The sequence below is a fragment of the Trichoplusia ni genome, chromosome 22, assembly GCF_003590095.1.
Source record: "Trichoplusia ni isolate ovarian cell line Hi5 chromosome 22, tn1, whole genome shotgun sequence".
NCBI lineage: Eukaryota > Metazoa > Arthropoda > Insecta > Lepidoptera > Noctuidae > Trichoplusia > Trichoplusia ni.
Window position 1 is genome coordinate 3393040 of NC_039499.1, and position 27373 is coordinate 3420412.

General features: G+C 33.6%; 1 protein-coding gene across 1 annotated transcript; it reads left to right on the forward strand.

Annotated features, from left to right (window-relative positions):
* The first annotated feature begins 8 nt into the window (after window positions 1-8).
* Window positions 9-25776, forward strand: LOC113504548 (nitric oxide synthase-like protein). Its single transcript, XM_026886895.1, is given in 24 exon segments — window positions 9-24; window positions 27-76; window positions 78-103; window positions 1825-1987; window positions 6566-6657; window positions 7166-7307; window positions 8471-8510; window positions 8513-8609; window positions 12284-12458; window positions 16919-17100; window positions 20761-20875; window positions 20964-21203; window positions 21397-21501; window positions 21573-21628; window positions 21705-21814; window positions 21899-22128; window positions 22449-22697; window positions 22781-22934; window positions 23013-23182; window positions 23264-23474; window positions 23900-23987; window positions 24066-24339; window positions 24412-24603; window positions 25031-25776. Coding segments are annotated over 24 exon segments (3288 nt in total). The 3' UTR covers window positions 25142-25776.
* Window positions 25777-27373: the final 1597 nt, after the last annotated feature.

Genomic DNA, 27373 nt, shown 5'->3' on the forward strand with positions numbered 1-27373 from the left:
GCAGTGTGATGGCCCTCCCTGGCCGCGTGAGGTGCCAAGAGAGCCAGAGGTCCTCAACGATGCTAATGACTTCCTTCGGACAATACTTTGCGTCTATACGCAGGTAAGAGAATGAAAACTTATGGCGTTAGGTATATCATGAACTCGTAATTTAGTGATCAAGATAATATGATATTAATATTTTGTTGCCGTCGAATGAACAGCACCCTGTATCGCCATTGTCCGGCAAATGTTACAAGAGAATTTAAGCAGCTTTTTATTTAATTTATGATAACATTTCTTATTTCTTTACATTTTTTTTTATTTTAAATCTTAAATTACAAGTTGAATTTATTTTTAATTTAAAATGTCGCTTTGATTTTTTTTAAGAGTTTTGTTTTAAATCCATCTTAAAATACTTCAGAGTTAACTGAACCATCATCTGTAGAATTTACATAAAGAAATCAACTTTTACGTAGTTTTACTAAAGAACGAAGTATAAGCAAAATAACGAGCGACACAACCTCCCCGTAGAAACGCCAGCGGCATACTAAGGTCGCCAAACGCGACATCTATGTTTCAATCGCTTAATTACAAAATCACTGGCCAAAAATGTGTAGAAAATTTAGAAAATAACATGTGCGCCTCATTTATTCACTTAAAAAAGAAAACATTTCAGAATAAAAAAACACAAGTCACATTAATCATATAAAAATAACTCTTGTTCCTCAAGAATATTATGCAAATACTGCCTTGAGAATAGAACGCCATTCATACGAGTCGGTTCTGACACATTACAAACCTTCATATCTTTCTACGGTTCCAGGAGAGGAAATTTTATCATCTTTCAAACGTTGACATCGGGATACGGAACTGGCAAGTGGTTTTAGGAATTACATTTTCTTAAATAAGATTTTCGGTACCGAGAACTGAGTATTTCAGTTACATTAATTAATGCATTCTTGAGCTGGATTTCGTAGAAGAAAGCACGATTAAAACGCACAACGGTTGAGAGGTTTTGTTTCAAGTACAATATACTGCATGTAAATAATAATTTTGCAATGGCCAAAGTTTGTGAACTTGCTCAATTTTAACGGAATACTTAGTATCGATAGTATACTAACAGATAGGCCAATTTTAATCTGCCGGCGTTAAAGGAGGGATGTTCTCGCAACTATAACTGACATACAAGCAAGCGAAGACGCAGAAGAAAGCTAGTTTGCAATAAATTGTCTCTAGGGATTTAGGCATTACTTAGGGGTTTATTCGCCTCATAAAATTAGGGTAAGGAAAGTCGGGATTACGTGAGCTGCTTGGGATAGAACGCAATATGCGTTGCTGTGTTAACAATTTGAATGAAAATAGCTTTAGGTCTTTGGTCTTACTTCAGACGATAAATTCTCTTATTTAGTTGTTCTTTTATTTTTCAATTTCATTTCATGAAACTTAATTTTATTTTCAAACTGTGGCATACAAATCGTTTTATTTTATGCAGTTCTTTAGATTGTTATGTGGTTTTTATTAAAAACACATTTACAGATTTACTTTTACGGGTCATTGGTGACAAATTTTAGACGTGCTAAGAAAACTCTTTCAAACTTTGCTTAAATTGTCTGCATACATAGGTACGTCGACAATATTTTGCAATTTTCTTCATAGCCTGAATATAGTTCGGGCAAATCAAACGACTTCAACGGAAAACCATTTACTTTTATTTTAAACCTATGTTTGCTCATATTGCTCGCTCCTAGTCTGGCAGTCTTTGTTAAATTTCCCGTGACACAGGAATCAAATTCCTCACCTAGGAGTTCTTTTTTAAACAATCATGTATATTTCATTTCGTAGAGCCAACACACCGGCTCATGAGGCACGTTGGAAGGCAGTGCAGGAGGAGGTGGCGAAGACTGGTACGTACCAGCTGACGACCACCGAGCTGGTCTTTGGAGCGAAGCTTGCGTGGAGGAACGCCAGCAGGTGCATCGGAAGGATACAGTGGTCTAAGTTGCAGGTACGACTTATTTAGTGAATCACCTTTTTCAATCCTTTGTATTCCCCGTTCTGAACTTACAGGTTCTCATTTGTTACGTGAATAGGTATATTGAATTTAATAAAACGTATAAGGCGACAGATAGTATTAAGGTTAGTAACATATTTTGAATCAAATTATTTGAGATTTATTTTCGAGAAATTGAACACATTTATTTTCGCGCGATTGGCTCAATTGATTAGACATGTTTTCTTAAAAGATACAATAAAATTTAAACATAAATTCTAGATCATAATTAAAATCATATTATATTATTCTCATGAATAAAAAAATACTGAATCCTCTTTAGACATACATGCTGTACAAACGCCTGCATGTTTTGGAAAACATTTCTCCTTAAGAAACTTGATATTTTATTTCAAAATAAAACTAATGAACAATACCTATTGTTCATAGTTACGTTTCTTCAGGCGTGTTTTTTTAGTTGTAAAATAATATCGTTAAGTGGTGTTAGAAAACATTTAGCGCGTTATTTCTTACGAGAGAAAAACAGTAATGAACACTTGCTGACTGGCCGTTTTTGATGACAGATTTTCTTTTGTAGACGCAACTTATTTAATGGAATGTATAAGAAATTATTACTGGAGATATTGCGAATTTTACTGCTGTCCTCATGTTTATTTTTTTTTCGTAATACCATTATATCTTTTTCATTTCTGTGAAAGAAAATAAAAACTGTGCACTTGTACCTACTGGAAAGAAACAACGAGAATATGAACTTGTTAATGAAAATATATTTCTTTGTAAAAATATGTTAAAATTCTTGAACTTTGATTCATTTACATTTCCTCATTACACAAGATTAACAATTCACAATCATTAAACAATTAAAATAAAAACTGATAATCAAATTATTATCCTAAGAGGTATAACAAACCGACATTATGAATGGGTCATTATGTCCGAGCCATTGTTCTATTTTCTTGCTATAACTATAACTACAAAACGAATAAATTGTAGATGTACAATCAATTATAATAGTTTTTGTAGTAATAGTGTCTTTAGTGAACCGCGAGCAAAGCGGGGAACTAAATGAATTTGCTGACTCTAATGAGAAAACTCCCATTTCACTGGCGAAAGAAAAAACGTAGGCAATTAACGGCCGGTTTGCCGTGAGGGTAGTGCTAAGTTCACACTGGTTTTCAAAAAATACATTTTAATGTGTATTGCTTGTCATATATTTTTTTAAGAATACTTTATAATGCATTTACTAACATGCTGAGGTAAGCAATAATGAACCTTATTCTTACTTCAATTAACAATACATTTTTTAATTGGCAGCACGAATCTTGTGGAAAATATTCTATTTATTTTCTTGGAAAGCTCTTACTTGTTAGACAATTGAAAACTTCCTGAATCTTATTTTAATGACTTTCCATTGGGTATTTTTTTAAGAAAGGGAAAAATAATTCTGATTCTCAGTATTCGGACCGATTTCCGTCCTTCTTGATATACATAAAGACCAAAAATTTTATTTAGAAGTCTTATTATGAGCAGCACATATAATATACATGATACATTTTGATTTTCTTACTATATGGTGTTGTTATAACAGATAGGAAATATTTCTTTTCTTTTTCCCCGTTACTATCCTGTTGTTAACAAATTGAATAAACAGATAGAGAAAATTGATGTGGGTGTAAATACATACTCCCTGCATTACGATACTTCTGAGGAAATAATATTATTTTATGGAAAACAAAGCATACGAGACGGATTTTTATTCATAACATTCCAGTGCAAGATTTTCTTTCCACATTAAGCAAGAATTGATTTTACTGGTATCAATATTAGGCACTTCTTAACATGGCTAAAAAGTACACCAAGTCATTTTATCAACAACTTAAAAAATAAATCTTAACCAAACATTGTATAAGCAGTATTATAATTAAAGCCATTTCAAGATTATATTCGTTTACTTTATTAATTCAGTTCTATTTAATTAGGGATATTTTCAAATGGCAAAATAACATTAAACGAAGCTTCAGAAAACAGTTCGTAATGTTCATGAATAGGCCAAGACATTTTCTTATTATGCCACAAACTCTGTGAATGAGTTCAATTAGCTGTCTGTAGTAACTTGGAGTGTTATTGTAGGTATGAGCTTTACCTGAAGATAAATTATGTTTGGATTGAAAATAAATGATTTTCACTTTTAAGTTTGAATAGGGATTTTAATTTTGCTCATAAACTTTTTTTAAACACTCATTTTTACCGCAAAACTAGCAGAAATTACTTATTACTTAAATAATAAACGAAAGAAATTTTGAAAGGAATGTCAAATAAAAATCTTGGCCTAAACGCGTATTATAGTCTTTTAAAAAAGTAACGAATGCACGAGACAAAAATATGCTAATTTGTTGCTTAAAGAAATCTTCTAAATACGACAGCTTAAGAATACATAAAAATGTTCTTTCTTTACTCCAAATTTAAAAATAAATGCCAGTCTTTTCTCTAAAACATTTCGAACCACAAACCAGCGACAGAAGAAGTTTCAAATCTCAATATTTTTGTAATTAGAACGTCTAGGAGACGTCGCGCCGTCGTCGTAACGACTTTAATTCATTCGTTCATTTCCATTCACTCTCTGTCGGTTAGGGAACGATGAGGGTGACTTAAATCGGTATTAGCAGAGCCGACTGCTAAATCCTTGTGATGTTAGCGAGTACGTTTCGTAATTACACGGATTAAACAGATTGCTTCGGTTAATCGGGACGAACGATTTGATTATAGACTCGCGGTCGTCGGGCATTCTGCAATCATGAATTTTAATTTTTAGAATTCGATTTTTTTTCTTAATTGGTGCTGAAGATTTATTTGTAATAAAATTATGAAAGATTTTTTTTCCTTTGTTTGGGATAAAAAAAAAACGTTGTTAAAAATGAATTGTCGTTTTTATAGTTTACTTTTTAAGAGATGATTCTTATTTTTTTTACTAAGGGGTTTAATTGTTTGTTGTGAAAGCAGTGATGCGCAAAATCTATTTTTAATCTATCAATACGTTGAAAATGTTGAGTCATAATTGAAAATTAATCACTTTTCCTGTTGACAGATCTTAATACGGTTGTCGACATTTATACATATTTCAGCGTAATTGGGTTTGCTAACGCTGTTCGTAATTAAATGTGGTTTCTGCGAGAAACCGGGAAAGCTTCATGTAGTATGAAGGTTTAATAACTGTTTGTAGACTTAAATGTAATTCTAGCGTTTACGGTTTTATGTGTAAATATTTGTTGATGCTTAAAATAGTTTGTGATTTTTTTATTGAATAGAAATCAAGGTTAACAAATAAATAAACAAGTCGTTATAAATCAGTGTCCTATGTCAAATATACATTTACATAAATATTTCACGTAGGAAGTAAAGAAATATTCTTTTTATTATTTATTTTGGACATACACTAAAACAGCCATTTTTTACCCAGCAGTGGGAGTGGGGCTTATTTTTAAAAGTTTCGTATTCAAAGATGTATTAAAATTGATTCAATCATCATAAAAAGAGATGGTTTTCTAAACATAATTATTCTGTTTATGATTTTGATTGCACGTTAACTATGACTAGAAGAAATTTTACGATCTATCAGTATTGATTACAGAATCACCCTGACGTAATCGTCATGTTCTTGCTAGCACCACTCAGGCTATTAATACGGTGATAGGGATGCAATGCTTACCAACCACTTTGTCGAACATTTGCTTATTTGTTCAATTGATGACAAGCTTTCGATACTAAGGCGTGTTATATATCGGGGTTACGCAATACGACTTGGTACATATATCTTATGGTACTTGTTAGGTGTATGTATGCATGTGGGTTTATTGTGGACCTGCCGAGTTTAATTGGGCATATTTCTGAAGAGAATGACATTTAAATTTTGGGATTAGGTATAGTATTAAAGGTAATACATACTCATTGACACATAAGGGTATTAAACACTAAGCTATTATAGGTTATATATTAGGTACATGTACCTACATCTATTATAGGGCATTATTGTCCAAAAGTAGTAAAAAAAATAGTTTAGTTTAAAAGCGATAATTAATTGTTGTTGCTAGCTGTACGTAATTATGTATAATTGTTTCATGTTATATAGGCAACAGTAAGTTAGCAATAATATAGGTAGGCTGTATTAGCGGTATACAGTGTATACTTAATAAAATATTATTGTTTATCGTTGATATACGCCTAAACAAAATGTTTGTTTATCATAATTTGAAACAAATTAATCTACGTATTTAATTTAATAAACTTTCTCTAAATATTATTGGAATAATTGAATACATTACCATAACAATCATAAATTATTAAACAGGAATACATTAACAACCAAAAATTTTGAAACAATACACAACAAAGAATAAATAAACACCCAAATAAAATCCAAAACGGTTATCCTACAATGTTTTTATATCTAACAAACGTACACTTTGTAATTCCAAAACGAAACAATCTGGAACATTGTGTAACAATTTGAAACGGCTTTACCATCACATGATGTCCTTTGAGCCCAAGTATTAACCGTGTGTGTGTGTGCAACAGGTATTCGATTGCCGGCAAGTGACGACGACAAGCGGTATGTTCGAAGCGCTCTGCAACCACATCAAATATAGCACCAACAAAGGGAATATTAGGTGAGATAACTACCTTTATCTGGATGTTAAATCGTACTTTTGTATTGTGAAAGTAGAGTATTCTGGTTAAAGTATCCTGTGTGTAACTTTTAGTACTGGCTCTACGAAAATTTTATCACTACCATACTCTACCTCTTTTTGTAGTCTAAGACATTGGTACCAAAGTTTATCAAGGTCCTAATATTTATAACTACGAGCATTTTTTCCCGACTCTCTACAAAATATCTTAACACAGATCCGAAATGACCGGAGTATTTTACACTACACAAACCGTAGCCACAAACATTGGTTACTTAAAAATTAGCTTGAAATAAAACTACATCTCTATCACTGCAAAGTGTACTGCAGAAAATAAGACTTAAGATATCACTAACCAAAGTATTGGGTATGAAATCTGTAATTCAGATTGACATGTCACTTTCTTGGAACACAACTACATTTAAACTACTATTTTATTTTACTCGCCATTTTTTTATGATATTGATCTCGATCATCTTATCATACCCAGGTCTGCAATGACGGTATTCCCTCAGCGCACGGACGCTAAGCATGACTACAGGATATGGAACAGCCAGCTCATCAGCTACGCCGGCTACCGCCAGCCCGACGGCACCGTGCTCGGGGACCCCATGCACTGCGAGTTTACTGAGGTAAGTCGTATATTATGACTCGCCTGACAGTTTTATAAGTTAAACAATTTTTTTTATTCGGCTTGGGTATAGGTTGACTAATCAGAATGATTAATAAATAAAAGTCAAAGAAAATGCGTTCTTTTATCTTTTTTATTAATTCAGAATTTCAAAACCTAACCAGATTTACCGCATTCCGCTTTGTCAGTAGTTTTGTGTCAGCCACAATTTATTATTAGCTTTGAGAATCGACCAAATTGTCAATTAAAGATGGCCAACACGTCTGCTGGGCTTTTATATCGACAAAAAGCTTAACAAGCAAAATAAAATACTGTTTTGTTGACTACACAAGTTTACTAAAGTATAGATCGGTCTTTAAATCACTACATTATAAAATATTACCTTTTAACATGCATATTAACTATGATAATGAAAAATCATACTTTCTTTATTACCTATTTAGATAAAAGGAATAAAAGTCAAAACAATATTTCAACATATTCCTATTTGCAATAAAAGTTACAGAAGATACTATCACAGGATTGATGGTCATTGAAAACATTCAGTTGTTCGGTCCGCTACAAATAAATCATTCAACGATCGACATATCTCATTTTGCGTGCACCTGCTACACGCAAACAATACTGAAACCAAAACAGTATATAATACTCATGATTGTTTACACAACTATTGTTTGCCAATGAATTTAGTTAGCTCTGTTTATTTTAGAACGAGTGATTACGTGAATAAAACTATTATTCTAACTAATTATGTGAAGGATGTCGCAATTGTTACATTTGAGTTACGTAATTGTATTCGATAATGCTGCCGTCGTTAAACATTGTTGTTCCAATTCAATTGCTCTCGAGAGATAATTTTACTATACTAGATCAGCGTTATGTAATTAAAATCAGTCTTATGTTACACTATAGATTTCTTTGTAATCAAGAGTCTTTATTGACACGGAATTTTACAAGTAATGAAGGCTTTTTAACCGGCAACCGGTGTGACAAAAACACATTTAAAATGTCGCTCTAAACCATTTCAGTAGTTTAAATATCCATATTAGCCCAGCATTTCAATAAAGATACAAATACAAACTCTAAATACTCAAAATTTCTAAAACCCAATCTAATGCCCTCGCAACAAAACAAAATAAGTTCATACAATAAATATTGTTGCAGCTGTGTCTTAAACTGGGTTGGAAGCCTCCCCGGACTGCGTGGACATCCTGCCGCTCGTGCTCTCGGCTAATGGGAAGGACCCGGACTACTTCGACATCCCTCGGGAACTCATCATGGAGATAAATATGACCCATCCTACGTAAGTTACCGATTAGTAGAAGAAATGATATTGTAATGTTCTGTTTGAATTGTAAGTGCATTTTTTTTATGAATAAAGTCTGGCCCGGTAAGCATGGTTCGTAGTAGAGAAAACATGTCATCAGGGGTATGAAAATTAGACATGTTACGTCCTAGGTTTCCATAATGTAGCGACGACTTTATTTTTTAATAATATGCATGGAAGTTGGTAAGATACGGGAAGGTCTACCACCACGTTTTTAAAGTAATATTTTTGTGGTTAGAAGCGAGTAGGCGTAGGGTAACACAACAATAGGCGTAGAGCGGCATATCGCAATAATAATAGATACCTAAGTTGTGGTGGTAGACAACATAACCACAAGAAAAATATTAAGGAGCTATTGAAATACGTGCCTAAAATAAAGCATTTAGTTCTTACCAATAAACTTAGCATACTTAGTTATAGTACCAAAACGAAATCATAAGTCGACGTGGTACCTATTTGATAAAAAGGTACATTTAAAATAATATGAAACACCGAGAAACATTTGCCTCCATGACCTATTAAAATACGTTAAAGATAGCTTTAAAAATATTTTCCGCATTGAGTTAAATAAAAGTTCTGATAAAAATACCTCCTTCACACAAATTGTAGCTTTCGACGTTTCGGATTACCAGATGATTTGCTCGTTATTCTCAGAAAATATTTTAATAGCAAAAGTAATAAATAAAAACACATACAATATTATTCTGCATTAAGTAATGAACATTGAATATACTTTTTGCCCATTTAAGTTGTTAACTTGTTAAAAGCATTCATGTAAATTAAAAGAGTATTTTAATAATAATTTATTTTTAGGTTAAAGAAATTTTGATTGTTACATGATTTAAAAGTATTTACCCACCCATCTTCAAAACATACGTTTATAGAGTCACGTTTTAAGCCGGCAGACAATTACACACGTGCATAAGATAATAAATCTCATAATTAATTGACATCCAACCGGTTTTTTATTTAAACTTTAGACAATAACAGAAAATAATTTCTCGTTTGGGGAAATATTAACTGGTTTTTTATTATGTTTTTGGGTAAAGAATATGGACGGCATTTGAGTTTAGAAAAATGATGATTTTAAAGTTTTTGTAACGTATTTTCCTAATAAACAGATAAAGTGGGATTTTAACAAAAAACAAATCATATTTACGGTGAGGTTTTCCCTTCAAAACATATATGTTTCATTAATTGTTTTGGTTAACCACTTGTTCATGTTTTCGTGTTGATGCTTGTTTACCAGTTGCAACATCATTGGATTTGTATAACAGATATTAATAAACGTCCCTTTTTTAGTTTGGTAACTACTTCTTGAAATATCTTATAATTGTTACTTTGAATGTTTGTTCCAATAAACGAAGTTTTTTTGGGCATGACAATATTATGTTAAATATTGAACGTCCATATTCGATAAAATTTCCTTAAGAAATAGATGTGGATACAAACTTGCCTTGAAACGATTTTAGACGCCTACATTTTACCAAATACCCAAGAAATTCCTAATATAAAACATTCACTCCAACTACGAATTACACACAAACTTTGACGCAATAGAATTTGAACTGTAACCACAACCACCACTTAGACCAATGTAAATACTTTCGAGTCACAATAGGCGTATTTAAATTAACAATGTCTAGCCTAGGGACAAGTCCGTAAAACTTTGATAGGGTAAGGATAACACATGGGAACAATTGTGTCTGCGAACTTTGAAACTACTTCTCTAATACCGGACTTACCAAAGAACTCTATTAGAAATAGTTGAGAATAATAGTCATTGAACGAATTCAATCAATTTCAATATTTTTTTAAGTGGAGCAAGCTTCTTGCGTCCGTCCATTCTAGTTCATTTACAACGTTACTAAATAAAATATTTACATTTTTAATACTAATTTCATCTTAACATGAATAAAAATAAATAGTTCATTTTGTTTTCTTTTTTGCAAACAAGTTTTTTTTTAACATGTTATTATTTGTCACATCTCGTGAGCAAATATCCAAATTGAGACTATCACAGTACAAAGATAATTTAGCTTTGTTCTAGCAGTATCGGCAAACGAGAACATAAAACACCAAGCAACTAACAGCTTCATATAAATCGAGAGATTTTGCAGCGAAACACACAATCCATACAGAAAGGTCACCGATTTACGACAAAACCTATGTATTCCACGGCGCACGACTTTCTTATATCCATCAGGAATTTATGTCCGCGTAAAAAGGTCTGAGAATGCATGTAATGTCGAGGGCAGGTCCTACAAATACACGAAGCCTCAACGTAAAGATCCCTCGTAAAATCCTGGTCCTACGATCTCCAATCTCTATTTATCGGCTATAAGACCAGCCTATTCAATAATGTATGCTATTGATAATGTTAACAGGCGTTAATGTGTCATAAATAGCCGTGATAAGTTGAGATCGGTTTTCGCTTGCCTGATATTTATTACTTTTTTTATTACTGGGTATTAGGCGAAGCTTTCGGTCTAGTGCTTCAATTGTTTGATGAAGGATATGTGATATAACACGTGTTTTTAAGTGACGGATAACGTTCATTAAATTATGGGCTTTGATGATTATTGATGATAATAGGCGAGTATTAATCATGAAATTGTTGAATTTACGCTTATTTGGTAATATTTACTTAAGTTCATTTTGTGTTTGCACGAAGTCCATTTTTTGCAATTCGATACATGTTGGAATTACAAAAAATCCCTTTGAGTTGATGCCAATATTTTCTGACTATTTTTTAAGTATTTCTGCGATACTACATCTTATACACTATTAAAAAAAGAAATGTTTTCATGTATTTTCAAACAAACGTTAATCCTGAAACACAACACGGAACTTAGCCATTAGTAGTTTCACATTGCACTACATTTTATTGCTTTTAGTGAAAACAGAAAGAGATTATACTAGATATTCTACTTTTACTAAAGCAAAGGCAATGGAACAAGTATGCACTGTATTTGTTATACGTTTATGAAAAGAAGAAATTAAAATGAGAAATTAAATTGTACAGATAAATATTAAAAAGCATTCACAAGTATTTGAATGCGCGCTGTTTTAAAAAGTTCTTATTGTTCGAAACAACATTCATAATATTCGTAAAATCTCTTTCGTAGCCCTTGTTCACGTTATAAATATTTTTTAAATCTGATGTTGAGCTTTTTTAATTCAGTTATCTATACAAGTGTGTATATAAGTATAAATAATTTTTTTTAATACATATTTGACTAGCTGTTGTAACGTATTGACATTCGAGGTAATTATAAAAAAAAAACTACAATGGACACGGATCAATTGAACAGAAATATGAGTATTGTTTTTACAATCATTTATAAGTTTACTAATTATTTATTATACGTAGGTGTTTTGGTTACCCATCATTAATTCGTTTCTTAGTTACGTGTTGGTCTTGCGTGTGGATTTGTATGCATGAGTTACGAAGTATTCTAATACCGCACTTAAAATGGTGAAGAAAAACATCGCGGAAAAACCTCGGTTCCAAATCACCAAGCGAGCGGGGTGATGAATGTTCCAACCTTCTCGATGCAAAAAGAAGCCTGTTATCAGCACTGGGACATGTAAGGGCCGTTATTATATTTAATTACAATAGTTTTGTTAACACACCCCTCATTTTCTAGATACGAATGGTTTGAAGAGCTGAACCTCCGCTGGTACGCGTTACCAGCGGTCGCGAACATGCGTTTCGATTGCGGCGGGATCGAGTTCACCGCGAACGCCTTCAACGGCTGGTACATGAGCACCGAGATTGGGTGCAGGAACTTCTGCGATACCAACAGGCTTAATATGTTGGAGGTAAGGAACTAGATTAATAAGATTCCATTTCATGAAGATTTAGGAGGACTTACGACCTCCCCAAGTAAGTATTCGCTTTCAATACCGCAACGGTATCACTTTTAATGGTAGCTGTGGGTCTCTATTGTCTTACTCTTATGTCTTAACATTTTCATAATTTAAGTAGTAGTATTAAAAAACACATTAAAATACTTTTGGGAGTTGAGTAACAATTTTTTTTGTCTTTAGTGAGCTGATGGACTTTTTAAGGAAAAGGAATATAAAACAGTTATTTAACGTTGGCAAAAAACTAGATCTTATAAATACTGTATTATTGCAAAAAAATACAGCCAAGAATACAGTGATGACTCAACAATAATAGCCAAACAATAGAACAGATTTAGGTCCAGTTTCACCATACTCTGTTAAATATTTAACGGTCTGTTAAGACAGATAACGGACTGTTAAAGTTATCGAGTGTCCCACCACGACTAAACGTCTGTTAACTTCGCTTAACAAGGCATTAAATCTAATCACCGGTCAAGACGTCTGTTAGACACTAACAGATTGTCAAAGTCACGTCAAAATGGACGCTGCATATAATTTTATTTTTGCAAATAACATTTTAGAAAATTTAGATTGCTTAGATGGAATTGTACGACGTCCCAGTATTTTTAAAGATCGTCATTGCTATTTCGAAGAATACGATGATGTCGATTTTTGTACCAGGTTTCGTTTATCAAAAGATATGACCCTTGATATTCTCCAGTTGATCGAAGATAAATTAGAATATCCATCAGATCGGTAAGTCGTCTATTAATTAATTAAGACCATCATGTACGTTATGAAATGCAAGAAATCATTGAGTAGTATTTTTATGCACTTATACAACCCATCTTATCATGTGTGATATTTTGATTATATCCACCTACAACCTTATAACTTTACGAACACAGATTTACATAATACAGGTAAGATTTATAAGGCTTATTCAATACATGAATGTTTTATAAAATTAATCATTTATTTTGTTTCAGAAACGAATCAATTTCACCCATAAATCAGCTTCTTTTGACTTTGAGATACTATGCGACTGGCTCCCAACAAATATCAGTTGGTGATTATTGCGGTATAAGTAAATCGTCATCTCACAGAATCATACACAGAGTCACTGCTGCAATAGCCTCATTAAGCCGCAATTGTATCAAGTTCCCAGACACAGTGGAAGAGATAAGGAAAACTCAGTTGAATTTTTATAATATTGCAAAATTTCCAAAAGCTTTGGGTGCTCTAGATTGTACACATGTACGGATTCGTTCCCCTGGTGGGGTAAATGCAGAATATTTTAGGAACCGGAAAGGCTACATGTCCATAAATGTGCAAGCGATTTGCAGTGCAAATTTAGAAATTTTAGATTTGGTGGCAAGATGGCCTGGCAGTAGCCAAGACCAAACTATTTGGAACGCTTCCTACAGGAATGCTTTGTTCGAAAGCGGCAAGTATAGGGATGCTGTATTATTGGCTGATAGTGGGTACATGAATCGGCCTTATATCATGATGCCACTGGACAATCCACAAACCCCAGAGGATATACTATATAATGAGGCTCAAATCAGAAGCAGAAATCCTGTTGAACGCATGTTTGGGGTGTGGAAACGAAGATTCCCTGTACTTGCCTTGGGGATGCAGATACAAGTGAAAAAATGTCTTGCTGTTATTGTTGCAACGGGAATACTGCACAATATTGCAATAAAGGGAAAGGAAGAGTTACCACCAGATGATCCTGAACTTGAGTTAATTATGCCATGGGAAGATTTGTTCCGTCAGGGTCATATCAGGGAACAAAGAAATAATGGAGTTATGAGAGATATAAATCCTAAGCGAAGAGAGCTAATAAATAATTATTTTAAAAGTTTACATTTAAATGCATCTCATAATTGATTTATAATTATTAGTTGTTATGATGTCTTTATTTTAACTGCATTAAATTTTATAGACCGAAAACAGTTAGTACCTTAAGTACAAATGAAAAAATCTTAAGTACAAATAAAAACATGATTCATAAATGTAACTAAAGAATAAAAACATAATGTGGTGTATTAGTTTAATTAAATTCGTTTGTAAAATAAAATAAAAAGTCGAAAATCATTTTTTTTTTTTAACATTTCAAGTTCCATTTCCAATTTCTCCGTTCTAATTTTTTCTTGTTTTAACTGTTCTCGTAAAATTTCTTCCTTTAGGGCAGCTTCTTTTTGGGTATTTTTCAACATGTTCTCAATAAGTAATAATTTCGAATTAAGAAGTCTTTGGCCTTCTTCGGTGCAGCCATGTTGATGTCGAAAGTTCTTTATTGCCGAAAAGTGTAGTCGACACTTTAGTTTTCAAATCTCTTGGAGTCCAACTGCTCCACTTTTTATTTTCCACTTTCTAAAAAAAATAGAAAAATTATTGTAATTAATTATTTCATAATTATAATGGCCATAAAAGCCACTTGTCTGCCAGTACCTACATAAATATTTTTACCCACCTCAATTGGAATAATGCCTTTGTTTTTCTGAGACATACTGGAATCTTTAAATATTGGTGAAGAAGGCGCATTGGCATTGAGTACTGTCTGTGATCCCAGAACGACCCCAGACTCGATATCATCCTGGTAAATAAATAAAAAAATTACCTCGTATAATATTATGTTAATTAAAGTTACTATAAAAATATAACACATAAATATACTTTTTTATTAAGAACTTCAATTTCAGTATTTGAATTACGAAGTTCCTGATCTGAGAAATGTATATCAGAGTCATAAGGATTATCAAGTCCATCCAAAGTTGGGCCAAGTAACATTTCCACTTGTCCTTGAAGTGGTCCTGGTGGTGGAATGTCAGGCTTGCCTCCTCCTGCAAAGAAACACAATACTTAGCACGACTTCTCGGAATAAATCTATACACTTTTCTTTTTAAAAACGACTATTGCTCTAAGGAATTTAATCCCTGTGTCGTTGGGTTTCTCAAACATACAATTCACATGCAAAAAGACACCCAGACTCAGAACAAGCATTTGTGAATCACTCAAAATAATGCTTGTACTACGCGGGAATCGAACCCACGACACGCGGCGCACAGTGGGTTTGGCGTGATGACCTTAACCACTCGGCTATACCGTACAAGCATTGGATGTGCCTAGCTGTAGCATATTGTGTTCTTCTTGTTTTCAGGCCTAGCTAGTTCATGTTTTAAAACAAATAGCTGTGTCACCTACCAGTTAAAAAAATATTTTTTTTGGCAGCGGCTTTGTCTTTCCGTGTGGTGCGTTTGATGTTGTCCCAGCAGGTTTTTAATTGCTCAACGTGACGCACGTGAAAAGAACTTAAACAATTAAATTCTTCTGCCAGTTTCTTCCACCCTTCATTTTTCGTTGCACTGGTCACGGCATCCGTTTTTTTATTTTCCACGATATCCTTATGCCGTGAAATTAATTCTATCAGGAGTTCTTTTTCGTGTGTGGTAAAATTCGGTCCACGTGTCTTCTTCGACATTTTTTTATTTCAAAAAATCGCGAAAAAATTACACCGCAACAAACCGAACACAACTAATCAAAACGTAAACAACACCTAGATACCTTGACATTTCATTTCAAACGACGTATTATACGACTATGTAAAATGTCGTCCAATTCCATATAAATACACGTCGGAAGCGAGCACTTCAATCTGGTTGCTTAAAATAAGAGCGAATGACTTGCCCGTCATTCAGTTAAATGGCAGATTTACTAATGCCTTGTTAAATTTTTGCCGTGGGACACATGACGACATAACAGACCGTTAACTATTAACAATCCATTAGTAAATGACCGATTATGATTTAACAAACAGAGTATGGTGAAACTGGACCTTATTATAAAAACATACAGTTTGACACATCGTACTTAACATGCCAAATATACCGAACTGAAAATGACACATAACCTCCAATAATGCAACTCATTTATATTCCGGGATCACTGATGAAAATCATTCTATAATTAACTAATTCACTAACATTTGAATGTATTACAATCTACATCACAATGAGTCATACAGCGAAGCAACAATTATGCGCGGAATCCACATATTTCACACGCACTCGTATTTGAGTTCGAATTTCTAACCGCGAACATTACCTGTAATATGCGGTTGAAATTCAGGACGTATGATTGACGACTAATTACCCTCGGTTCAGTCAAACACACAGACCATTAGAAATTATAAAATTATTTCAAATTAAATGGTCATTAACGTCCAGGGTCCCACCATTTAACATCGACGTCAATGTATGAACGGCAAACGTTGCAATTGTAATATAAATTCCATTCATATTTTCGTTCAATAAAATGATTTACTACGGGTAACGAAAGCCTTTCCATACCGTAACTCGTATTACAGAAATATTTTTGTATGAACTTTATGCTTAAATATTGAGAAATTTCTTTTTCTGTTTAAACAGAAAGTGGCTCAACGAATGGGTTTGGATACAAGAACTCCTGTGAATCTGTGGAAGGATAAAGCTCTGGTGGAATGCAACGTGGCCGTGCTGCACAGCTTCCAACAACATAATGCAACTATAGTGGACCATCACACCGCGTCCGAGAGCTTCATCAAACATCTCGACAATGAGAACCGGTTGAGGTAAGGTTTTCTCTTTATATATTTTTCATTTAACAGCAAAACTTTACCTAAAATGACAGCTATTTCACGTCAAATGAAAAACGACTCATCAAATTCGGGTGACTCAGTATGGAGTTTAGAGGTAACATTAAAAAATACAGACCAATTGAGAACCTCCTCTTTACCAAGCCTATAATAAAAGTACAATTCCTCGAGTCTGAAAGACATTCACTCTTTCTGATTTAAGACAGTGAGATATAATTTGGTATCAAGATAGTTCGTTTTCTGAGGATCCAAAAACGTCCATTCCCTTAACCCCATCAAACCCCCAAATCATGAGTTTCTGACGTGTTGGTATCGCAAGACGAATGCTTGAACAGTCATAATACCTCATGATAGCTATTTATATAGGTACTAAATCGATCAAATTGATGGATGAGCATACACAGCGTAGGATGTACACATTATTTTAACTGTTTAGGGCGTTATTTGCTTTATTTATAGATTTTGAAAATTGGTTAAACTACATAAATCAGTCGTCTAAAACATAAAAATCTCAAATTATAACATACAGTGTAAGGGTACAAAAGCGGTGTATTGCTAATAGTGATATTTTCTAAACAACCTTTGGAAGGAAAGGAAAGATAGGTAGGTAGAGGACTGGTAGATTATTTTAAATAGGTACGTACATACATTAAATTATATACTTATACATACAAAAAAATAAATATGCTTATTTATGCTTTAGAATTAAAGTAAAGAGTAAGTATGTACCTTAATTATTTATTAACCTTTTTAAAATACAGCTTAAATAAGCTTGCACAAACACATAAACTTGTTACGCAACAATTGTTTGCGATAAAATATTTTTTCACATTTAACGCGACACGGTGGGTGCCGTATTCCGGCATTCGTGGTCGGCGGTACCCATAACCTCTGGAATAAACATAGATAATCAGATTAATGTCGTTGTGGACCAAGCCATCCGTATCCGGCGGTTAATGAGCAAATGAGCGCAATTTAACGCCTAATATATCTTTAAACTGTCATTACTATGAAGAAATTTGAAAAGGAATCTTCGTGATTTTCTTGGCGGTTTTGGTATGTTCCTAAACTTTGTTGGATGCAATATAATCCATAAACGTGTTTTAGTTGTAGCTTTTTGTTTTTATAAATTCTAAAGCTAACAAGTTCAAGAGGCTCCAATCTAAATTCTATTGATGCCATATTTATTTATACTTGTTTATATTATAGCTATTCAAAACTAATATAATAAACGAAATTAAACCATCAAACCTTTATTGCCGTCGTCTTTATTACCGAAATCTCGTTTTAATGAGAGTTACAGTCCTGTTTTACTGTTGAGATAGTTTTTGACAGTACAAGAAACTTTTGTTTAAGACCTATTTTACAAACAGTTTCTAAAAGTAAAGTCTGACTTTATTAAGCAACTGTTTCTATCTTCGTTTTATTACCTTCTTCTGTCATCTGTTATACCTATTTAAAAACATTAAATAAAATCGGTACAATTCTAGAATATTACAACTGATTCAACTGACCAAGCAAACTTGACATCTTCCGCAAGGCGTTATGACGCATAACCACAACAACTACCTATACTACCAATATTTCGACATTGTCGCGCCCGCTGTAGTAAACACATTGCGGATGAGAAAACTAGACTTAATTACATGCAGACCTGATAAATGATAAAGCTGTCGGCACTAGAGCCTTGCAGATGTACGGTGTACTGATTGGTTAAGACCATGTGGCCAGAAGGACGTGTAAACATCATTGTTTTGAACTATCGTGTGACTGTTTTGGTTTGCCGCTTCACTTTAGCGTGTGCCGTGACGTCATCTCATTAGTCTGTGTCTGAGATGGTGTCAAATCATAGCTTGTGATACGCCTGTAGTCTTTATAAAAGCAATGTTCTGTTTTACGATCCTAGTTTCCTATCGTCAAACGAATATGTCGATGTAGTTTAAATGTAGACATTACAAATAAAATTGGGGTAACATTGATTGTTTTGATTCCTCTTTCTAAATCAAAATGTAAAACATTTAAAACCAGTGTCTGAATAACGATTGAGGTCTAATTCTTATAATTAAATGGAAGACCAATTTGTTAGGATACACTATCGAAACATAATAGCCTCTTTGTTGTAACACAAGACTCCAATTAGAGGCCTCTTAGAAAATGTGAAAATCGTGAATAGGGCATGATGCTGAAGTATTTGTTTAGAACTGCTTCGTTCTCATACTATGAATCATGAACTCGTTTGATCACGCGTACATTGTCAGTAAACGTCATGAACTGCGTAATAAACCGTGATGATGAGTTATTGTAACGCCTTTTTTAAGAAAAGTTAATATAGGTGTGCCATACAGCTTTCTTAGAAGTAATAGACGATAGGAAAGAGCAAGATCTAGAAAAAAATAACAGTTTATTCGGAGAATTTTACACACAAGAAAACAGGCATTGCTTATATCTTTTCTTTCATCGTTGGGGACAATGTTACCTAATCAAATTTTATATAATTGAACCTCAATTATTATAACCTCAAAAGTGCCCTAACAAAATTAGTTCGATTTAGAAAACGTTTTTCGAAATTAGGAGCTGTGATCAAAAGCTTACGAGAACTCCCGAAATAATTTCGTGGGCTAATCGAGACTAATTCAATTTTGTCGTCGTCGGGCCTATGATATTACATTACTCAGTTTGCGTGACAATTTAGAAGGCCACCGTGGCGATGCACCAAAGTTATTTGGATATGGTTTTAATACATATTTTGGTAGAGTCATTGAAGGTCTTGTGAAATTATTATTTTTCTTAAAGTTTTACAATTATTATAATTGGAATATTATAAATAGATTTTCATTGTACTAAACGGTTCTCTAGCTTCATTTGGGTGAAAAAGCTTAATCTTACATGCTGTAGTTACGTCTTCAGCCAAACCAAAAAAAAGTACTGATCGAAAAAGTACACATCGTTTCTTTGTGCGATTTGCCCTCAGTATTTGTACATTTATTCAAAGTAATTCTTAGATACTTATTTATTTCAATTGTTTAATAAATTATTCTTCGGATAAAGATAAAGTAACTGAATAATCTAAGACGTCAGTGAATTAGTCCGTTATCTATACATAATTGTCAAGAATGCATTAACGTTATCAATAAATTCCTTTTACAATTTTTGTGTGGGCGTTACTAGTATTATTTAAATAAAACAAATGTTCAACACGAGTTTATGTAAATAATAATACTTGCTTGCAACCTGTAGACTGGTCACTCATTATGGTTATCATTACATTAATTAATGAATAATTTATTTTTGCTACGTTGTGGCCAGAGCTAGCGAGATTTTCCTCATAGTTATCGAACATCTTATTTACATCAATTTATTTTAGCACCGAATATTTTGTATTTAAGGTCCCGTGTTAAACGTATTAAACTATTGTGATGTCATGGTATTAATTATAATTATTTCTAACTAATAATTTTTTTTTAATGACATATGGATTTTCTGATTTCGTCTTCGCATACTTTAAATACAATTCCTTTTTTCTCAGAACAAGTCACCATGATTTTGACACTGCTTCCCATGATTAACCTGATCCTCTAAATATAAATATTAATAGAAAAATAAAAACAAAATTTTAAGATTTATGATCATCAACAGGTCGGGATGCCCATCTGACTGGATCTGGATCGTGCCGCCAATGTCGTCTTCGATAACACCAGTGTTCCACCAAGAGATGGCGCTGTACTATTTGAAGCCATCCTACGAATATCAGGTTATTACATTTTATAATGCCAAATGCTATACTTTGTTTAATTAGTTGTATAAAATTATCTAAAATTTGTATCATTTTAAAAACGTAGGAACCAGCATGGAAGACTCATCAATGGCAGAAATCTAAGCCAATTACAGGCAAGAGACCAATTAATAGGAAATTCCACTTCAAACAAATTGCTCGAGCTGTGAAGTTCACATCAAAACTGTTTGGACGTGCCCTGTCCAAAAGAATCAAGGCAACCGTTCTGTATGCAACGGAGACAGGCAAATCTGAACAGTTTGCTAAGGAACTAGGAGTTATTTTCGGGCATGCTTTCAACGCCCAGGTAAGATCACTAAAAAAGTAACTAAACAAAGCAATTAGCTATTCATAAAATGGTTGTTTATCCTGTTATAAATTACGAGTTTTTGTAACCTTTTTCTGCTTATCATTTTCACCGTTACTTCTAAGAACTATTTTTCACGGCAACGTTAACCAGGAAATAGGGTCGTTGGCACTAAATGTTTCATGGATTTTAGGTACACTGCATGGCTGATTATGACATAACGTCGATTGAGCATGAAGCCTTGCTGTTGGTCGTCACATCCACTTTTGGAAATGGCGATCCACCTGAAAATGGAGTTGTAAGTAATTATAAGCAACAATGACTTAAAGAAAGTTAATATTGTACGTCATTAACTATTAAACATTTTAGGCTTTTGGAGAGCACCTTTGCGAGCTTCTTTATGCTGATCAGGAAGAAAGCTCCGGGTAAGTCAAATGCGGTTGAAATTTTTAAATACTTTGGCGATAATGATAAACATATTAACAGTTAAATTATTTCCAGGAATCAAATGCTGACACCCAAATCTTTTATTAAAGCAAACAGCCAAATTGAACTGCAAAGATACGCAGCTGGTAACCCTAAAAAACTGAGCCGATTAGAATCATTGAAAGGTAATGATAACGAAACGAGTGAGAACAATCACATAGTAGACAAAGAATATGCATTACCTAATCCAATTTCGTCGACAATTTTAGGAAGCACGACAGATGCCACATCTATTGACAGTTTTGGTCCATTAAGCAACGTTCGTTTCGCGGTGTTCGCTTTAGGCTCGAGCGCGTATCCAAATTTCTGTAACTTTGGCAAATACGTGGACAAGTTGCTTGGTGACCTCGGAGGGGAACGAATCCATGACCTTGCGACCGGTGACGAAATGTGCGGACAAGACCAGGCCTTCCGGAAATGGGCCTCTGGCGTTTTCAACGTAAGTTCTTAGAAATGACTTGTTACTAATTGATGACTATCGAGAAACGAATCACCATTTGCAGCTCCTGAACAATACAGCACCTATGTTATTTTTTTCATTAACGTAATTTGTAAACTAGAACTTTGTGCACGTCATTCCAAAGATGAACTCATTGATAATGAAAATTAAATTAAATTATAGGTTTTTAATAATGTTAAAAAGGTTAGTCATACCTCTAATGATATTGATGCCCGTCGTTGTTTGTAAAAAAAATCTATGACATGAATTTATGCTTCATCATTGTCTTCCCGTTGTTTCAAATCTATTTGCATCTATAGGTATCTTGCGAAACGTTCTGTTTGGATGACGACGAAACATTGCAAGAAGCTAAAAGAGCACTGGGTACTGTAGCTCTAAGTGAGGAAACTGTACGGTTTGCCAGACCTGATATTCGCGCTCCTACTTTGCAAGGCGCTCTACAATCAGCACTGAACAAAAAGTTTGTGCACTGTGTTGTTAGAGCAAATAAAGACTTAGGTGATGATTCTGCTGAAAGATCTACCATATTCTTGGATATGGAACCAAAGGTAACTTAACTTTCAAATTTAACATGGCCTTTAATGGATCCTTTGAAAAAACTCTAAAATATCATGAGCATGTTGATTTACAGGAAGAAATTAAATATGATCCAGGAGATCATGTAGGAATAATTGCGTGCAATCGCAAGGAATTGGTTGATAGCATACTAGTTAGACTGAAGGATGTTGATGATTATGATGAACCACAGCAACTGCAACTTATGAAGGAAACCCATACATCAAGCGGTAACAATAACTTTCGAGTGAATTATCTTACTACTTAAGTATAATGGATTGAAGATAATGTAATACATATTAATACAGGTCCTGTCAAGTCTTGGGAGAAACACGAGAGGCTTCCAGTTGTGAGTGTCCGTGAACTGTTCACAAGGTTTTTGGACATCACCACACCACCAACAACGATTCTTCTGCAATATTTAGCTACCACTTGTGAAAATGAAGAAGAGAGCAAACAATTGAATATTCTTGCTACAGTTAGTATTGAAGCTTATGAACAAAAATAATAAATTGGTTAAAAATATTTAGGAAAGTATAATTTGTACTGTTTTGTTTAGGATCCGGGTGCTTACGAAGATTGGCGTCATTTCAATTTCCCGACTGTATCTGAAGTGTTAGATCAATTCCCTTCAGCCAGACCAAGTGCGTCACTACTAGCTGCACTTTTGTCTCCTTTGCAACCAAGATTTTACTCCATTTCCTCGTCTCCGATAGCTCACCCGAAACGTCTGCATTTGACTGTCGCCGTAGTTACTTACAGGACTCAAGGTAAGTACTAGTTAAAAGAGGTTAAGCTGAAAATTAACCCATATCTTGAGAACTTCGGAATTTAAATAAATATTTTTGTAAAATTGCTTCATATGGTACCCATGTGGCTTTTGTATAATATCTTAAACATTAGCCCGTTATAATGTTGAGCGTAGGTAAACAATGTAATGCATTAATGTCTCATAGTTTATTATTGCTAATACCCACATACTCTGAAACACTGAATTCCATTGAAATTCAGTTTATAATATGATCTAATTTCGAATGAAACGACGTCCGTTCCAAACAATTTGATAGATGAGATTTCTAATATTAGCGACATCGATGTTTGGGAGGTTAATCAGCATTATTTTATGATTTTCTATTTATGATGCGGTTAGTTGTAGTAAAACAATGATGTCATATACATTATACTATACAAACAGATGGCGAAGGACCTGTCCATTATGGCGTTTGCTCGAATTATCTCATGGACCGCAAGCCCGGCGATGAGGTGTACCTGTTTATTCGCAGGTATTTGACATTCGCTTCTTTTTTTCATACAAATACTACCGTTCCGTATAAAATCACTTATTAAATTGTGTTTTCTAGCGCTCCAAACTTCCATCTGCCTCAGGACCTATCAGTTCCATTGATACTTATAGGCCCCGGAACTGGCATTGCTCCATTCCGTGGTTTTTGGCATCATCGCAGAGCTCAGCTGAACAACTCTCGTAATCGTCAAAGCGCTGGTCCAGTCTGGCTGTTCTTCGGATGTCGAACCAATAATATGGACTTGTATCGCGAGGAAAAGCAACAGGCTCTTAAGGAAGGGGTTCTCTCCAAAGTTTTCCTTGCTTTGTCTAGGGAGAAGAATATTCCTAAAGTAAGTAATCTAGAACCGCCTCTGATCCATGATTAAATTGTGCACTTGTTTTAATAAAATGGTTACTTTTAGATGTACGTCCAAGAGCTGGCAGAAAAAGAAGGTCCCGAAATACATGACTTGCTGATAAATCGAGGAGCTCATTTCTACGTGTGCGGTGATTGTAAGATGGCTGAAGATGTCCATCAGAAGCTAAAGGGGATCATAAAGAAACATGGCAACATGACTGATGACCAAGTACAGAGCTTCATGTTTATGCTCAAGGTTCGTGATCGTCATATTATTTTTATGACCGCAATTATCCCTATCACGTGTAGTCACTATAAACTACAATGTCTATTGACTTCCTTCTAATTATATATCTCTTTTTTAATAAATGATTGCTCAGTCAGCAACAGAACCTACCATTTCTATTTAGCGATATGTAGGAATTCGTGTTTAGTCAGCTAAAGCTAATCTTTAGATGACGTGTCAAGTCTATTTTGCTACCCAGTTGTATAACAATATTTATTGAATTATTTTTACACAGTTGTTTTCATACTATGACTGTGTTCACAGACTCGAACAAAATATTAGGGTTTTTAGAAAAAAAAAATACCTTTATTTGTATTATCAGACTTTTTATATCAAGCTTTATATTAATTAGCTTTTATATAGATCCGGGTATATATTCATTTTTTTGAATATTTAGGAGGAGAATCGTTACCACGAAGACATCTTCGGTATAACTCTGCGCACGGCGGAGGTGCACTCGGCGTCGCGGGAGTCGGCGCGCCGCAACCGCGTCGCCGCGCTGCCATGACGCCGGTCCTCACGCTACCATCCCAACTCCCTCACGTAGCTCATCTACCAACCCTGCATACTAAATGATTGGACTACAGAACGGGAAAACACCGTTCCAAATAACGCCATCATCGATCTCAATTTTATAAGCTTCAAAATTACGTGTTTCCTTAGCATCGTCGACTTACGTTGCCTGATCTAATTAAGGTGAGTCAATTAGAATATTTTCGCTTGGTAAGAATTTGTTTGTGCCATTAAGCTACAGGGGTTGTGCGTGATAACGGTCTTGAATTTATTGTACATAGTCTTCACTTCCAGAGTTACATTCCATTTCAGTATTATTATTTTTGGATGCTCACGTCTCGAGGCTGCTGAAATGTTTATAAATATTTATATTGTTATTTTATATGAATTCCAAGCAGGGTGATTTTATATTTCATAACGCACAAAAGGCATTTCCGTATTTTACGTTACCCTCTAAAAGCTTACCAGTTCTTATAATTATTGGAAAATAATATTATAATGATTGACTTTAAAATATTTCAGTATAATGAGAATTTACCTATTACATAGTATCTAGATGTAATTTTATTCCATTTAATATTGATATATTATATAAATCTATAATGACTTTCATTGACGTCATAAAATAAAATATTGTCCACTTATCGCTAACAACAATGTTATAATTATAATTATATTTTGTTAGTAGATGATCATACAAATTTTAACTAGTCTAGTGAGTCGCTAAATACTTTCAAAATGAATTGAATTTCTTTACTAATCGCTGTTACAACCTCTTCATGTTGTAATGCTTACATCGCCAAATGTACAGATCGTGGTACTTAGTTATTTTATGCTATCAATGTAAATAAAAACTATTTTAAGTTATAATGTAATCGTGAATGTTTTAGAATTTAAATAAATACTTTAAGTTGAAGATTTTCTGTGAAGTTTATAATTGTTTTAAGATTTTATCAATATTACCTACCTATTACCAAAACGACCATGTTAAACGCGTATATTTAATAAAATTATAATGAATATAATGAGCAGCTATATTAATAATGTCTATTCAAATGTATTTAAATTCATATGTCCTTTATATTTGACTATTAGGTGTGAGTGTTAAATTTGTGATCCTTAAACTAATCTTAAGAAATGTATTCATATTTTCTATTATTCGTATTATGAGAATTTAATATACAAATAAATAAAAATCTTTTCTGATGTTACCTAATATTTCTATATTAAAATATCATATAATAACTGTCTTTGCCGGATATTTACAAATTCATATCTTATAAATTTAATCGAATGCACATTTAAGACTAATGACAATGTTACTATCGAGTTCATATCACGCAAAATATTATCGTAACGCACTATTTCATCTAATATTGAACTATATTGTTCTGTTCGGAAATGTTAAACGGAGATAATTATGATGGATTACGAGAATATTTGTCTGTTATTGGTCAAATAAAGTTCCTTCGTATTCGAAAATACACCTGACTTTCATTGATCGTCCTGTTCCCTTAATTATATAGACGCACTGAATTATGCTACAACTCTATTTCGATACGTACCTATATACTTTGAACCTATCGTAATTATGTCCCATTCGACAGATGACTGCAACAAACACGCATAATGAAACCACTAAAGTGAAATAACAAAGAGTTAATCATAAAATCGATAAACTTAGGCTTTGTACTATTAAATGAAATCAAAACTTTCGCCAAAGTTTGCAAACCTAAGTGCTAAACTGGTCTGACAAAAACTTGTTTTGCTTTTTATATAAACCAAGTGCTACTGTTTACTCAAACAGATAAAAGGTACATAAAAGTACATAACATAAGTAATAAAATATGCGATTTTCCAATCAATTTGCGTACATCACAAATGACGTTATCATTATGACGAATGTATTCATCATTTCTTATCTTAAAATCTCGCTGTTTCAAGTTTTGTACACTAAAAGGTACTCGTAAAATCCCACCTTCTCAGAATATAGTTAATACGTAATAGTTTATTTATTAGTAACGTCATCAATCATAAAATAGGGGCATACCGCCCGCGGTGGCTAAGAAAAAGAAATAGTTGAATCATATTCACTGGCTGCATGTTAGTTGAGGAAAAAATACATTTTACTGTCCGTTTGTAAATGTATTTAATAAAGAGGACAACCACCTTTTCATTCAATGGAAAATCCGCATTTGTAATAAAATGACAGCAAGACTTTTAAAGT